This window comes from Panicum virgatum, chromosome 7K (genome assembly GCF_016808335.1).
Source record: "Panicum virgatum strain AP13 chromosome 7K, P.virgatum_v5, whole genome shotgun sequence".
Taxonomy (NCBI): domain Eukaryota; kingdom Viridiplantae; phylum Streptophyta; class Magnoliopsida; order Poales; family Poaceae; genus Panicum; species Panicum virgatum.
Genome location: NC_053142.1, coordinates 22,141,545 through 22,158,601, shown reverse-complemented (window position 1 = coordinate 22,158,601; position 17,057 = coordinate 22,141,545). Strand labels below are relative to the sequence as shown.

The window sequence follows — 17,057 nt, the reverse complement described above, 5'->3', positions numbered from 1 at the left end:
GGCTGGACCAAGCATTGGCATGACTCCTTGGACCGGATTTCAATTCCAGACTGGGCAAGCTGTTGTGCTGCTGAGAGTATTTCTTTTGAAGTACTCGGCATGCGAGTGGTTGATGTGTATTTGATCACCATCTGGTCACAGTAGTAAGACTTCTTGACATCATCATGGAGGCTGAGTACTCCTATTTTGCCGGGCATCTTGAGTTGCAGGTACACATAATGGGGCACGGCCAAAAAATTGGTGAGGGAGGTGTTCTGAGAATGGCATGGTACGATGACTTAAAGTTTTCCACCTCGAACTTCATGTATTCAGTGCGAAAATTCTCCTTGGTGCAAAAGTAACTAGGAGAGAGTAACAGAGACGATCGACGTAAAGGAGTTTTTGGGAACAATGCGGTAGAAAGGTGGCTTTGCTAGGGGAGAGCATGTTGGATATGCCTAGCCCCATCTTCTTCAGGATACTCGCAAAGAGCAGGAAGAAACCACTCCCGCCGTCGATGAGTACCCGAGGTAGCTGCGATCCGGCCACTACAGGGTCCAGTACGAGTGGGAACTTTGGAGAAAGCTGGTCCATTAATCCTCCCAAGAGAAAGAGATCGGGACCTTGCTGTGTCTGAGTGGACGTTGTATGCAGGGGCATAGCCACGGGGAGAGCAGGCAGGGCCTTGCCCCCCCCCCCCTATGATTCGAAATTTTGCACTAAATTTTTTGAATTTGGTCAAATTATCAAATAAATTAGCATTGTTGCCCCCCTAACAATGGAAAAAAAATGAATTTTTGGCTATGCCCCTGGTTGTATGGCTAGCTCGATCAATAGGATTAATAGGATTTCATATAGAGTTAGCTTCTGTGCGCGTTTGGAGAAGCTAGGGTCACCGCCAAAGATGACGTTGATCACGTTGCTGGGTGCTGGATACCTTGCTCATCATCCTTGTCTTGTTCGCCCTCCTTGTCCTTTTTCTTCTTCCCGTCTTGGTCAGGATTAGGTGCGTTGAGGGTCTTACAGAGAGAGACGCAGTCGAAGAGCATATACTTGGACTTTGGGTGCATTGGGCATTTGCTTGCATAGGATCTTCTTGAACTGGTCCTGCTGAGTGCTCAGCTTATTGCTTCGCAGGTTGCGCTCGACAACCGCGACGGTATCGTCTGGCTTGTGTTGACAATGTTTTTTTCGTACGTGTCAATATGATGGGAAGACAGTCGATAGAAGAATCGACCGGCGCCTATAGAAGTAAGGAGAAAGAAACACATTGGGATTTTGGGCAAGAATGGGTGTCGCAGCCAGTGGAGCAGAAGGAAAGAGCCGACGAGATTGTGTTGCCAAGTTATCTTTTAGATTTTGTCATTTGTTTAGGCAAGTTCTAGGTTTAGGCTATAAATAGCATACCTCCGTCATTATAAAATTTGGTCAACCACATCCAAACAAAATATTTACATTTATCGCACCTTCCTTTCATGTTGGCGACTTCGCGAAAACCCTTGTTTCTTTCTCTATTTCTTGCTTTGCTAGAACTTTGTACAATATTCATGGGACCTAAGATCATCTACTTGACGAACAACCTCCATTCCTCTGGGTTAGTATTGGTGGTGGTTTTGACCATCTGCCGAATCATGTGCATAAGAGGTATCAACAAACCTCCATTCCTATCAGTTAGAGCATCTCCAAGAGTGCCTAAAAAATAAAGTCCTAAAAACCTACTTTTAAGGCTTTGCTAAAAGTTATTGGGAGCTAAAACAAAGTTCTCCACCAACAGTTCCCAAAAATTGATTCCCAAAATAAATTTTATTTCTGGCACGTCATAATTCACTACCAGCTCATGAATTTTTGTATAGGATCTACCAAAGGCCGTGCTCCTGCTATCCTTGACGAAGCTAATCTGAGATTCCATAAAAAAGAAAAAGAAGCACCGTGACCAAGCCCCCTGCTGCTGTGAAAAAAGTGGATGGCGTTTTCTACTTGATCGCCATCACCTAGACTAATCAGAAGATGCTAGGGGGAAAAAAATCGCCACCGTGATCTCTAGCGAAGAAAAGTGATGTGGTCACACGGCAGGGGCAGCGCCTAGCTGCGAACTGCCGCGAAGTGGCTGAGATGGGCACCAACTGCGGGATTGGGCGTGGGAGGGGTGCAAATTCAGCTCCGTTTGCTGCTAGTTTTAGGCGTGCGAATAAATTGGGCACTGTTTTGGGCTACTTTTGGAGCTAATTTTTCTCGTTTAATTTCTTCCTAAATTTGGTTTCTAAGACTTCATTTTGGGCACTCTTGGAGATGCTCTTAGTACTAGTGATGGTTCTCAAATGGACAAGTTGGCAACAATCTTTTAATTTTAGAAAAAGATGAAACAATAAAAACAAATACGAAATAAATAACCATGCATATGATTCCATAAATTTAACGATCCATTTGGATGGAACACGCACTTCATCACCTCACTTTGATGCTTGCGGCTAACCATGACAGTCAGTCCATTTAGCATGCACCTAGAGTATTTTTTCAGTGGCAATGCACAATTTACAAGCTAGTCAACTTAAATGATTAGAGTGAATTATTAATAAGTTCCCTTCACACATGACCTAATAAAGCAGCTCACACCGTCAATGTTGTGTGCTAATGGTGCGATTTACTCTAGATTACTTGCATATGACATATGTTATTCATCTAGTTGCCTGGAGAGAGCGTGGCGCTAGCGATCATTCTTAAAGCAGGATAAGGTTGGTCAACAGGGACCTGCTGAGGAAAAACACATCACAATAAGTGATCATTTTCTGCTTTGCTATCAATCTAATATCCGATAGTAACATGTATTGATTGAGGCTTACCATGTGTCCAGCTTGAAGAATCCAGTAGAAGGTAAAATTCTTGTACGACCTAACAAAGGCCCTGATCTGCTTCGAACAGTATATTGCCGAGTCACAGTAATGCAAAGGCTGCCTTGGCAGGCTCAAGAATTTGCTAAGACCAAACCATCTGTAATGCATCACCAAATTAGAGACTCTGAGGCAACGAGACCAGATTTTTGCAATGATGACTATCGAAATGGGCTGAGGAAAATTTCTTAATTACTTGAGCTTGTTAACCCATGCTTCTACTCCGACTGTAGGGCAGATCACATCGAGCTTGAAAAGAAAACATATTCTTTGTTTAGTACTCAGAAATAGTTGGAGAGAAGCATATTGTTTTTATTTTGAGGAAACTCTATATCTATGTTAATCGGAGAAAATGTATCTGGTATCTGTTAAGGGGTCCAAGTTGGCTTAAAGAGAGACAATATAACCTAGACAACTCCATCTAATTAGACTTACAAGGCATAAGAGAAAGACAAAGGTCCAAATTACTCCGGTCAAGTATGGCCAAATAAAGTATGAATAGCCCCCCTTAACTATCTCTTCGTTCAGTTTGGCCCCTAGATTATGTTATAGTTCAATTTACCTCCTAATACAATTTACCGTTTTCTATTTCGCAACATACAAGTGGAATCTTAATTTATGATTTTGTAGGGTAGTGGTGGGCATCACAATGTATGTTAAAAAATATAATTTCCATTTCTATGTTATTATTTTTTGCATCGTCTTGTATCATATGGGTTAATTTATTATTAAATATCATACCCTATCAAAATAATGATAAAAAATCTTATCATATTTTTCTAAAATATGCTATGAAGTGTGCTATCGTCCTGCAAAATTTTATCTCATGACTTTGCTTGTGCGTAGATAAATAAAAGAAGATAAATTTTATTAAGAGTAAATTGGACCAAATGATATATTTTAGGTGGTAAAGTGAACCATAGTTTTAGAAGGTTATCCATACTTTACGATACTTGAGGAGAGTAATCTGAACTTCATCCTAAGAGAAAACAGAGTGCATATGAAAAGAAAAGGAAACTCTCTATCTCGCAAGTGTCCTAATGAAAATCCAAACTAAGAAAGAGACAAAAAGAAAAAATCTTCTCCAGCTTGATGTGGGATATCCCTTTTCTTAATCATCTTCGAGAACACGTGGGTTGAGTTTGTTGTGTGTATACCACTCAAAATATTGCCAGAGCCCCGTCACCCAGATGTCAGCTGTCTGGATGTGTTTTGCTGCCCTAAAAATTATATGAAACTTAAATTTTACACATATTCAAATTTTTATATTTCAACTTTTCTTTGCATTCCAACTAAAAACAATAGTTAAAATAGTCTCTCTATCACCTACTCTACTGCTTTGTAAAAGTTCATTATTTTTAGACCCATCTAACTATTTTTTTTCTTTCTATGAAAGTTGGAGAAAGAAAAAAACAAAAAACCACTATACTGTAGCGAAACAAGGGTGGTTTTGGGGTGGGGGTGTTGGGGGAAGATCAAACGGTTTCAAGAATTTGGGACGTAGGATGTTCGGTTTTGGAGTCAAGGGGATTTTTAAAATTCGGTGACAAGTTGAAGGGGGCGGGGGGGGGGGGGGGAGCAGGAGGGAAATATAGACTTTCTCTTTCTTATACTAACCTGTCCGTTGTACACAGTAACATTGACGCCATCGGCAAGCAGCTTATCAACCTCATTGATTGCAGGCTTCATGAAGTCGTTGGCTAGGTTTTCATAGACCTGAAGCGTTGCCTCTTCCCATCTGCAGTACAACTATATCGGAAAACAGAGGACAGTACTGCCAAAAAAAGAGAAAGAGATCGAATGCAAGATATGGCCATACACTATTTTCTTGGGAATGATTTTGAGCATTGGCTTGATAACTCTGTTTATGACATCGTCGATGTTGTTTGGGGCTGATTGAGATTGCTGGCTGTTGCGACACATCAACTGGCTGCTTGTCATCGATTGCCAGTTTGCCAACACCGGGTTCATGCCGGTGTCAAGCAAGAAGTTGTCCATGTTCTGCAAATAACCAGAAACTCTAGCCTGATGTATACGTGGAGTTTATCATTGAAATATTTCACAATCAACAATTGATTACTTACTAATGGAAAAACTATTAGACATACACACACACGCAGATGGTTACATGTGTAATGTAAAAGATCGTTAGAAATGCAAGCTGATGTACGAGAATTTGTGTCTACGTTGAGAGTAAAAGCACGAGCATGCTTGTCTGCATGTGAATGTGGTAAATCTCTATTACTAACAAGCACAAAGTGTCCTCGCCATCTCCCATGCCCCTGCGCCCCCCCCCCCCCCCCCCCCGACCCACCATCGTTCATAAAACCCCATGGCTCTCCACCGACCCACCATCGTTTAAAATTCAAATCGAGGAGAGCATGAGCACAGGGCGAGAAGGAGGCCGTGGCGTGGTGGCGGAGCTCGTGTGCGCGGGGAGGCTGTGGCGCCCTGCCCCATGAAATCTCGGATGCAAAGTTTTTGCGGTGATGGTTAAACAAGTACTTACAACACTATCACTCCTGGAGTCAATCAGATCTAGTTGATTGGTCCATGTCTTCTGTGCTGTGGCAAACTGCCCCGCTGCCACCTGCTCCCTCACCGTCACTGCCATTCTGGGGATAAATGAGAAATTATATTAGGGTTGTCCAAAAGCGAATTTTTTTTGGAGACGGTTCCTTAGGTAAGGTGTCTATGTTTTTCCATCATTTCTCAAGACACAAGCTCACACGCAATGCAAGAACGAATACAGTACTAGAAAGGAGTGAGGAACACACAAGAGAAAATAGTGGCGACAACTACATGTTGCTTTCCATAGTTAGGAATATTTGCAAACACTATGACAATAAATCAATGCTTGCAATACCTATGAGATGAAGGAACAACCTGATCATGATCTAACCTTTTTTTATGCGAAAGGGAAGATATATTAAGCAAACTAACCTGCCTGTATGAGCATGTCAAGCATGAACGAAGTTGATCCATCTACGCTGTCTGAAACTAAACTAAATGTGCAAGTCGAGAATGAGTTCACTTACTTGTTGACGTCTCCGACAGCGTTGTCGTTAAGCCTGGACACATCGTGAAGCAGCTGCGCGTAAGAAAGCTGCACACATGGATCAAAATCAGAACTACTCATTAGAAAAGACTTAACTACCAGAAATAATCATAGTTAGAGATTAGAGACACAATGAACTCAAGTACCGCGTAATCTTCCGGCGAGATCCAGCCATCTCCAATCACAACACCTGTTACTTTATTGACCGGTCAAAAATTATTCCAAACAATATATATACATATATTGCTTATGTAGGTGCTGCTTCTTTCTAGATATTTTGTCCATTAATGCAAGAGTGTCAAATGGCACAGGCGATGTATCCTTTATTTACCTCCGAGCTTGAGATTGATGATGGTTCCATTGCGGATGGCTCTTGACAGAGAGACACCAACCATGGCGGCAATCTTGCCGCCATAGGACTCTCCAACGAGGAAGAGAGGGCTGCTCTTGAGAGTGGACAGCTTCTTGAGGAGCACTTTGATGACGCCAACCAGGTCCACGACTGTCTGGGAATCCGTTTTCACCAACGCACTTGGGTCGTCTGCGTAGCTGAACCCGACGCCTACAGGGCTGTCCTGAGGGCATTATTCGGCCATAGTGAAGTTGATCAGCACGGAAGTACTATCATACAATAGCAAGACCAGGAAGAAGAGAAGACAAAGGGTGCCTGCAGATTTCTCACTCACCACGAAAATGATATCCGCTACGCTCAGCCAGGTAAAGTTGCGAGGGTTCATGTTGAGGTCCAACGGCCCGATCTCAAGGAAGTTACCACGGCCGGATGCGGACCCTCCGGGGCCTCCCTGCAGCCATAAGATCGTCGGCCATGGCTTTACCACTGACGAAACCCTATTCGGGCTCCTATACCACCACCAGAATATGTTCACCTCTGCGAAGCACGTGACAAATTGCAAGCAGAGAGGAACGTTATCAACAAGTAAGATTTTTAGTAGACAAGCTCAGGATGAGAGGTAGAATAATCATTACATACTTGGCCTCGGCGTTGCGTATCCCCAAAGTTGCATCCCATCTTGGGTTCCAGCCGTGATGGCTGCTGCACCGTGAATGCAGAGGAGGCAAAGGAATGCAATTGCGGAGGTCTCCATTGCGCAGCCTCCCAACGTGGCTGCAGCCTTGGGAGGAGGAAGTGAGCAGCTCAGCTGCCGGTGAGGATGAACTGCGCAGCGAGCTGAGAGAGAGAAGATGATGGGTTAGAAAGTGTGAGTGGTTTGGCTGGGCTAGCTGTCGATGAGTGGATGGCTGCGCTGCACTGCATAGATATAAAAATCACTATGCCACCATGCGTAAAAAGCACATGATGCTTCACGCCAGCTTTTCCTATATGGCTTGAGGTGCATGGCCACATGCAGAGAAAAACCCAAAAGTAAACAAGAAACAACCAGATTAAAAAAGATCTTTATTTAATTTTAACAAACAATCGCATACTGTCACAAGATATTTATTTAATTTTAATTATTCTTGTCGTATGTATTATCGATATTTGATAAATTAGTTTTCTACGTTCACAGTGCAAGTCATTGTATATCGATCTGTGTCGCTTTCTTTCCTGTCACTACTTTCGGCAGGACATGTAGGCCGTGTAGACAAATGATGTATAATCACTACTGCCGGCCACAGCCACAGCTACATGCTTTCTTCTTTTTTGCCTTTTGGTTTCTTTTTTTCATATACATGCACATGTGCTTAATGCTAGAGAGACTAATAAAGTTGTATCCAAAATAATGTAAGAACAAAGCCGGAAACAATCCCTTTTTCAAAAAAAAATCAAGAAAAATATAAAACATGCCTTCACATGTCGGCATTAAAAGTACTAGTATATGATCTGTTTCCTTTCTAAGTGTGGCCCAAAGGACCGTTGGCAGATAATGGATGACCCTGTTTTTTTTCCAAAGCACATCTCTCTAATTCCTTCTCTGGTAGCTTAGGAAATCGTGTACCGAATGCTTGAACAGCCCCATCCATGCAGATTAGTGCGTGTATGGCTGCATACACTATTCGCATCATGCACTACCGGAAATCGCTAGTTCGCCGTGTGCCTAAGTTTTTGCCGTGTGTTTTTTGTCGGGCACACGGCAAAGAGCCACTTTCCCGTGTGCCACGATGAAAACGCATGGCAAAAAAAACACACGGCAAAATTCACGCTTTACCGTGTGTTGGCACACGGCAAAGACTTTGCCGTGTGTTTTCTTTTGGCACACGGCAAAGTATACAGTTTGCCGTGTGTTTATTTTTTTGGCACACGATAAAGTATATAGTTTGCCGTGTGTTTTTTTCGGCACACGGCAAAGTCATAATTTTCTTTTTCTCTTCTCACCTCGAAACTTTTTCTACCCTCCACATACAACATGTAGTACTCCTTGTTAAAATTTGACATATTTTTAAATTTTTTTGCTATATTTAACAAATTAATTGCATTTTAAGCAAGTTTTTGAATTAAGTCAAATTTGAACTACAAGTGGTTGAAGTAATAGAATAAAATGAGTGAAAAATAATATTCATGTTATTTAGCCCAGTTTGAGGCCTTACACGTGAAATCAAAAGAAATTTTCAACATCTTGTTCAGGAAACACGCCCACGAACGTGTATCCGAATGATTTTAAAATTCTAAAAAAAAAACAAGTGAAGTCTGAAAATCATGAGATTTGTCAATACCTCGTTATATCATATGTGGAGACAGTGGTAAAAAATTGAGTAGGTTTCGTAATTTTTTTACGTACAATGTTTACAAACGAAAACATCTCCGGAGAACAATCAGAGAGTTGAGAAAGATGTGGTTAGGTTTGGAATGAAAGTGATGGTCGAATTTGAGTTCGACTTTGAAAGTTTTTCTACTCTTCACATACAACATGTGGTAGTTCATATTAAAATTTGGTATATTTTTGTATATTTTTGCTATATTTAATTAAATAAATACATTTCAAATAATTTTGAAAAAATAAATTTTGCCGTGGGTTGGAATTGGGCACACGGCAAAAATGCCATGTCATGAATCCACCCCTTCAAATGGAGCTCTCCTATTGGTTCTCACCCCCCTCTCTCTCTCTCCCTCTCCCTCTCTCTCTCCCACCGCTACCTTTTATCCTCCGCCTCGATGCCATCGCAGACGTCGCAGCCGCGGCATCCGCGAGCCTCGCTCTGCCGCCCTCCCGCTCCCGCCCCTCCCCTCCTGCTCTGGCCGCCGCGCGGGGCGCGTCCGCTCTGGATCTGGCGGCAGCGTGGGCCTCGAGCTCGACCGACGCTCGGAGAGGCCGGATCCAGCCCTGGCGCGGGCGGATCCAGCGGCGGAGTGGGGGCGCAGTGGCGGCCCGGAGCAAGATCCATAGCGTCCTCCTGCGGCAGTGGCGGCGTTCCGCCCGAGGGGGTGCGGCCCTGCGGCGGCGGGGGCGCGGGCCTGCGGCAGCTGAGCACGCAGGGGCGCTGGCCAGCGGCGGCGCCCATGGCCCGTGGGGACGGCGCCCGGTGGCGGCGGCGCCACGAGCGGAGCACACGGCGGCGGCGGGGGTGGCACGACGGCGATGGACCTATCCCCCTCGTGCATCGCCAGCGCGGCGAGGAGGCCGAGGTGCCCCTGCTGCGGCGCACCCCGGTCAGGGCTCCCGGCCAACAGGGGCCACCAGCGGCGGCCATCCCTCCCACTCCGGCGCCGCCGCGAAAAAGGAGGCGCCGCTGCAGACCACGACGGCGGTGGTGGGGACCAAGAGCGCGGTGGCGGCGGCTCCTCCAAGCGGTGATGGCGGGGACCACGACGGCGGCTGCTACGGCTCCTCCGAGCGGCGACGATGTCGATCTCATCGCCGGCAGTGTGGATCTGGGCGGCACCGGTATGGATCCCGCCAGCAGTACGGCGATGCGAGCTCCGGGCTCCGGCGGCGGCACTACTAGGCGGCTTCGCGACGGCGTGCAAGGGCAAAGGGTAGGGTACGGCGTCGGCATGCAAGGGCAAGGGGCAGAGCAAGGCGTTGGCGTGCAATCAGACAGTGGTGCCGGCGGCGGCAGAAGGCGCGGCTGTTTTTTTTATTCCTTGAATTTATTTTTACCGAGTGCTACAAAACACACACGGCAAACTCTTTGCCGTGTGCCTGATAAATGGCACACGGCAAATGACGCCTTTGCCGATGTCTGAATGCCGTGTGCTTTTTCCCGTGTGCGGCACACGGCAAAGCCTTTGTCGTGTGCATATAGGGCTTTGCCGTGTGCTTTGGCACACGGCAAAGCAGCAGTCTCCCGTAGTGATGAACATACCAGCAGATTCCTTATTTTTTGCGAAACAAATTCTTCCTGGTTTTCTAAGCAAATATACGACAAAGTAAATTGATTTCATACATAATTTCAAGAGTATGTGTGTGTGTGAGAGAGGCAACAATTTATGGGATCAAAGCAGATGACAAGGTCGATCACTTATAGTGAAGAGTGAGAAAATTGTATGCCACATGGTGTATGCTGTTGTCACGTCATGAGGAAGCATGCTGCTCATGTCGATCATGCTGTCAACAAAAGTGGTCCTCTTTTCCCGATGGGAAGATCATCATTTTCTGTGCTTGGACCCTGGTTCGCCCACTACTACAAAAACGTTGATTTGTCTCGGTTGGGAAACCGCTGTTGTCCCGATTTCCCAACCGAGAACGCCTGTCCGGGACAAAAGGTGGTGCCCTTTTGTCCCGGGTGTGGCAACCGGGACAAAAGAGGACCTTTTGTCCCGGTTGGTAACACCAACCGGGACAAAAGGTGCAGCCAGCGCCCACGTGGCTGGCGCACCCTTTTGTCCCGGTTGGTGTTACCAACCGGGACAAAAGGTCTCTTTTTTTCATGTTTTTCTTTTCTCAATTCTTTTTCTATTTCAATTATACTTTTGCATTTTAATTAAACTTATGTATTGGAATTCAGTGTGTATAATCTCCACTAATATACATATATATATAGTTACTTATATAATATTTGTCCTAGATAGTTTTCATATATAAATTAATTCACTTATATATATATATGTATACACATATCTATACATGTGAATTCCTTTACATATGAAAATGTCTAGGACCAATATTATATAAATATATATATACACATATATATTATTGGAGTGCTTATATATATAATACATACATACTCCATCATATTTGCATAGGTATATTCGTTCTTAATTACATAGTAGAATTCGCCTTTTGGAAATTTAATACATACATACATACTCATAAATAGAAATTTAATACATAGACACACATATATATTTACATAGTTATATTCGTTCTTAATTACATATATACGCGTATATTGTCATATTTACTGTGATTGTCAATATTAGATATTCCATCATAGTAGAATTCGCCTTTTGGATCGAGGACTTGCTCAACAATAAATCCGGAGAATTGTTCTTGAATCGCCATAATCTTTTCCTCCGGTATGAGTTTATCGCGCATCTCCCCGACCTATGGAAAAAAGGGGATAATTAATTTCGACTAATTAAAATACGAGTTCAAATATTAACAAGTTTTTTTACTTACTTCCTCCTCCCAATCTGTCCAGCCCTTTGGAGGACCTACCAGACCATGGATGTTCTCGCATACATAGTATGCGCACAATACAGTGCCTGGTTTCTGCCTCATACACTTTAAGAGAGAAGAAATTATCAGGTATTTACATGAATATATAATAAAACTAATGAATCGTGCAACGAATCATCCAAGCGCGTACCGGAAAATCTGTCTTGATCTTCAATTCCTTATCAAATTTGCCTGGATGATTTTTAGCGAATTCTTTCCAAACCCTGTGCATGATTAGAACAATTATAGTCAAGTAACAAAGTGATTCAAATTATCGGTCATGGACGGAGTAGTGGTAGAATTACTTTTTCATCATGTTAAGAAGATTTTCGTATTGTTCTGGAGGTCTCCTCAATGAGTCCATAACCACGAGTAGGCTCTTCTCGGGAATTATGACAATTAGGACAAAGTGTTCACTGCAAGATTATACGGAGGCAGTTCTTGGTAGTTAAGGTTTAAACAATTCGATTATAGAATAAAAAGAGTTAGACGGAAGGAATCACTCACGCAAAGTTGTAAGGAAACAATATCATTTGCTTGTTGTGATGAACGCTTATGTACTTGAACAAGTTTTGGAATATGTCATCGGGATTGTCCCGTAGAAGCCTCCAATTACAAGTAATTGGGTCGATGAAGCCGAGGTGAGAGTATCCCTTTCTTCTGCAAGTATGTATCTCCATTCTACATGATACCGAATAAATCAAGAGATCAGTATGTTGAGATCATGCAAAACAATACGTAAGGAGAGTAAAATACTTACAGAACCCACAAGCCGACCATAGAGATGTCGAGGGCCTCCTGATGGAATAGTTGGTAAATTTCTTCCCAGTTTATCCATATAATGGCCTCCTCCCGTAAGAAATCGTCATCTTTAATCTTTGCGCCCTGCATGAAGATGCAATCGGCCATCGCACGCATGTAGTGCTGGTGCAGCTTATACATTTGCGTTGGAAGCACAGACACTACTTCGGGGGGTACAAGAGTTTTGCCGATCTCAAACGTCCATTTGACGACCACATCGGCCTTTGGAATATCTTCTCCCCCTGCAATCTGAGCGGCCGTCAGGTTTGATTCTTTCAGAAATGTAACAAAGTCTTGTTCTTGCGTCGTCTGTCCCACTACGAGAGGCTCTATTGATTGTTTCTTTTGGGCTCCGAGCTGTGGAACGTCGGACAACGACGACTTTGATTGTCTCTTCTTTTTCTCGGTAGTTTTGATAATTGTGCGTTCGTAGTCTAAAGGGGGGTCTCTCGGAATGAATTTTCTCTTATTTGCTTCGCACATTCCCTTAAAAAATTTCAAATCTATCGGATTTATGACTTTCTCGGGCTCCGGCTTCGGCTTCGGTTTGAAGTGCTCTTTAACTCTTTCTTGAGTTATCCGATCGCATTCTTCAAGGCTCATGTCCCAGGGTTTAATAGGAGCTTCCTTGGTTTTCTTCTTCTTTTCCTTCTTCTTTGGAGGCTCCCTAGCCGGTGCAGCTACCTTCTTTGCCGGCGGCCGTTTCTGCTTCTTTGCCGGCGGCGGAGGGGGTGACCATGGAGGCGACGGTGACGCTTGAGTGTTCATCGGCGCATGAGATGATGGTGATGGAGAATGTGCCGGTGAACCTTGCCGAGACAGTGCTGCCCTTGGGGAGTTTTGCGGAGATGCCGGTCTTGGAGAGGCATGCTGAGATGCCGGTCTTGGTGTTTGATCATCCGACTTTAGGACAATGTAACGCTTATCCCATAGGATGTAGCCATGAATGGCTTCTGCTAGTGTCCTCTCCCCATCGCCTCCAGGAATATCAAGCTCGAGCGTCTCCCAACCCTGGCACACCTGCTCCACGCCAACTCTTGTGTATCTAGGCGGAATTTGCTGCCCGTGGTACACGTCGCCTGGTTCGGTTGGCATGGCGGTACCGTACGCAACAGTGAACATTAAGTTCTTAACGGCAGTCTGCAGGTCACAAGGTGTCCGGTGGGTGATCTCATCCACTGGAAATCGCTGCGGGGCCGACGCTTCAACTGCGGCCTGGATCCCCGTGGGCTCGGCGGCGGCGACGTCTGTGGAAGCGCAGCTGCTTTTCCACTGAGACAGGTGATCGGCTGCGACACTAGGCTCTGGAGGCAACGTTTGCGCTTGCTGTTGCTGGCTCATTGCTACGGCCACTTGGCGTTGAACTTCTTCCTCCAGTCTTTGATCGTGTGACATGAGCCGTTCCTCTAGCCTTCGCAGGTGCTCCCGCTCATCATTCTTTCTTATTTGCCGGCTTCTATATGAATCAATGTAATCCCTGAACCCATACTTCCACAGAACCACGCCTTTGCCTCTTGTGCGGCCCGGATGCTCTGGATTCCCAAGGGCGTAAGTCTGCTCGTCCCTCTCTCTATCCGGCTGGAATGTTCCCTCGGCCGCTGCTTGTATGGCCTCCTGTAGTCTCTGGGCTGCTCGCTGGATGTTTGGCCCATAGATGCAGTCACCCGTCAATGGGTCCAAGCTTCCCCCGTGACCATAAAACCAGGTCCTTGACCTTTCAGGCCAGTTCATGGTCGTAGGTCGGATGCCTCTGTCAAGCAGATCCTGCTCCATCTTCTCCCATTTGGGTACTGCAAGCTTGTAGCCTCCTTGGCCTAGAGTGTGATGGTACACTTTCTTCGAGGCGTTGTCTTTGGCCTTCTGCACCTTCTGAAGCCCAAGCTCTGAAGACTTGTATTCCACAAATGCATCCCAGTGACCCCTAAGCTTTTCGAGCTTGCCGGTAAATACGGGTGTGGTCCCGGTCTTGATATATTTCTTCATCAAAATTTTCTTGAATGATCACAGTTGTTCGGCCATCTTACTCAGGGTCCAGCGCTTGCATATCTCTTCGGATTCAGCTGGAACCGTGAAGTTTTTCTTAAGCTCCCGCCAGCACCATACTTTTTCTCTTTCGGGTACCGCATCCCGTTCCTCGCTTGGATTGGAAGCTTTCCATAGCCTAAAGCTGATCGGGATGTGGTCCCTGACAATACATCTGGATTGTCTTATGAATTTTTTGGTGGCAGCTTCTGGAGCGATCGGTTCGCCATCTGGACCAACTTCCGTTATAATGAACCGCCCTTCCAGTTTTTTTGTTGGGCCTCGCTTCGTCTTTTTCTGCTGCGACGATGATCCAAACGGCTATAAAAAACATTCATAGTATTCATATAAATTCAGATGAAAATATGATTGTCACTACAAATAATTATAGTTGTGATATGTACATTAGCACTTTGTTCAGCAGCAGCGTCATCCTGAATAGATGGTGCCTCAATTCCATCACCGGACATATTCAAATATATGTCGGTATTGCTGCCATCATCAGGTTGTTCAGCGACATCTCCTTGACCTTCGCCAATCATATTCAACAAGAACTGTTCGTCTTCCGCGTCTGTGTGTCGCGGGTCCATCGTAACTAAAATATGAATACAAATAAAACCCTTAAAAAATTATCTAAATAATCCACATATTTGCGAGCATTTGACTAAGTACCGATCGATGGACGAGGTCGAGTAATATTCTCTAAGTAATTCAAGAAATGAACTTGAACCCTGAATGTTATAGAAAATTTGTAAACTCACTTTACACATACATACATACATACATACATTTAAAAATTTGTAAATATACCTTTATTTACACAACAAATTATGATTTCACTCTTAACAACAAATTATGATTTCACTCTAAATAACATGAACTCTAAATTATGATTTCAAATTATGAGCATGTCCCAAAGTTACATGAGTGTAGCTTCCTAGCTACTGAAAATGAGCCATAATTGGTCGACGATGTCGATCTCAGTGCTGCAAACACTCGACACACTCTGAAAACTAAAAATTAAAGAACATTGGGGAACTATACAGAGGCAGGAGCTTCCCAACGTAGCGAGAGGTTCTGGGGTTCAATGGAATGGAGAAAGTGTTGAGGGGACTCTCGTAGTAGGACGATCTTTTAGGAGATGAAACCTCGGTGTCAAATGCAGTGGGATTCGGCCAGTATGATTCCATCTATTTTTAGGTATAGGCAGCTTTAGTAGTTTATTTACCAGGCTGCTGCATTACTTTTACCTTTTAGGTATAACAAATGTATTGTTGAATGATTGATCGCTCTTATACTAGTTTACCATGCTTCTTAGTACACAATTCTCGTAATTTTCTAGACCTTCATTGATCCTGTACAATGCTAAATTAACCATATAATTTGCTACTTTCTTTGAATTGTGCCGATTTCATCAGGTTCTTTTGTTGTGGTTGATTTTATGGACTTAGGTCTAAGTAGCACGAAACTAAAAGTTTTTTATTAGTAAATGTTATAGAAAATTTATGGATCCATGTTACTTACTTGCCAAGAGTTTTCTTTCTAGTAAATCGAAGTCAGCAATTTACGTCAATTAAGTTGGACCCTGAATGTTATTATAGTAAATTCATAGATTCATGTCAATTACTTATCAATAATTTTTCTCTCATGCAGATCATAATTAGAAAGTTATGTTAGTCATTGTTGTGGTACTGTAAGTTTGACAGATGATTTACACGGTGCATTTGTGTCGATCCGTGAGCTTATTTCCTTCCATTTCCTATTTGTGACAGATGATTTAAGTCAGATTCAGGGTGAACACTATAATAGTTTTGTGAAGCCTCATTTCCTATTTGATGACCAAGCATCAACGCACCTACATTTGAGAGCAGCAGAGACAAGCATGCATGGTGATTCTGTTAGTGTTGGAGGGGACGAGATCGAGCTCTACCTTTGGGTACGCGGCGTGGGCTGGGATGGCCTGTAGCGGCGGGTCGACGGCGAGCAGGGGATGGTGGCGAGGGCGTTACGGCGGCGGCGGTGGCTCTGGGCGGCGGCGTGAGGTCGGGGCGGGCTCTGGGCGGCGGCGACGTCGATGGCGGCGGTGCTCGGCTCGCGCGGTGGGGGGAGCAGGACGGGCGCAGATGAGAAGTGTTAGGAGAAGGGCGAAGGAGGAAGGAAATATATGGGGGGGCCTTTTGTCCCGGGTGAAGCCACGACCCGGGACAAAAGGACCTTTTGTCCCGGGTGGTGGCTTCACCCGGGACAAAAGGGGTTTTTGGGCGGGCCGGGAAAATTCCCAGCCCACGGCCCACCTTTAGTCTCGGGTGGATCTACCACCCGGGACAAAAGGGGCCTGTTTTCCCTCGTTCCCGCCTAATGTTATGTTTGTTTTTGTTTCTTTTTTACTTCTCTTTTAAAATTGGCTTTCATTTGTTAATTCAGTTAATAAAATTATGATTCCAAAAATTATGGAACAAAATTTCTTATCTCTATATAAACTTGATACACGCAACAAAAATAATTAATTTTCATTCAAGTGATTGGGTCAATGAAATATCTAACTTTTTTGAAATCATATTTGTTATTTTGACCATGCAAAAATATATTAGGTGATTTTTTTTTTCAAACTGTTGCTTTTCGATAGAAAGTGGATTCTATCACGATATTAACGTTTAAAAAGTGAATTTTAGATAAAATTAAGCAATTTCATGATATTAATGAGTAGTGTGTGAGTTTGAGAGATAGTGTGTGTTAGTGAGAGAGTAT

General features: G+C 44.1%; 1 protein-coding gene across 2 annotated transcripts; it reads right to left on the bottom strand.

The window, feature by feature from the left end:
- Nucleotides 1–2,362: 2,362 nt before the first annotated feature.
- LOC120640537 (serine carboxypeptidase-like 51) lies at nt 2,363–7,157 on the bottom strand. 2 transcript variants are annotated; one of them, XM_039916404.1, is made up of 11 exons: nt 6,917–7,157; nt 6,612–6,814; nt 6,257–6,500; nt 6,072–6,115; nt 5,906–5,973; nt 5,377–5,482; nt 4,687–4,868; nt 4,485–4,605; nt 3,064–3,116; nt 2,820–2,967; nt 2,363–2,730 (listed from the first exon to the last, which is right to left on the bottom strand). In XM_039916404.1, exons 1-11 carry the CDS (start codon nt 7,029–7,031, stop codon nt 2,659–2,661), a joined length of 1,356 nt encoding a protein of 451 aa, XP_039772338.1. In that variant the 5' UTR covers nt 7,032–7,157; the 3' UTR covers nt 2,363–2,658. The 2 variants fall into 2 exon arrangements, with proteins under 2 accessions (XP_039772338.1, XP_039772339.1); XM_039916405.1 differs by having other exon boundaries at nt 2,363–2,727.
- Between the last annotated feature and the right edge of the window lie 9,900 nt (nt 7,158–17,057).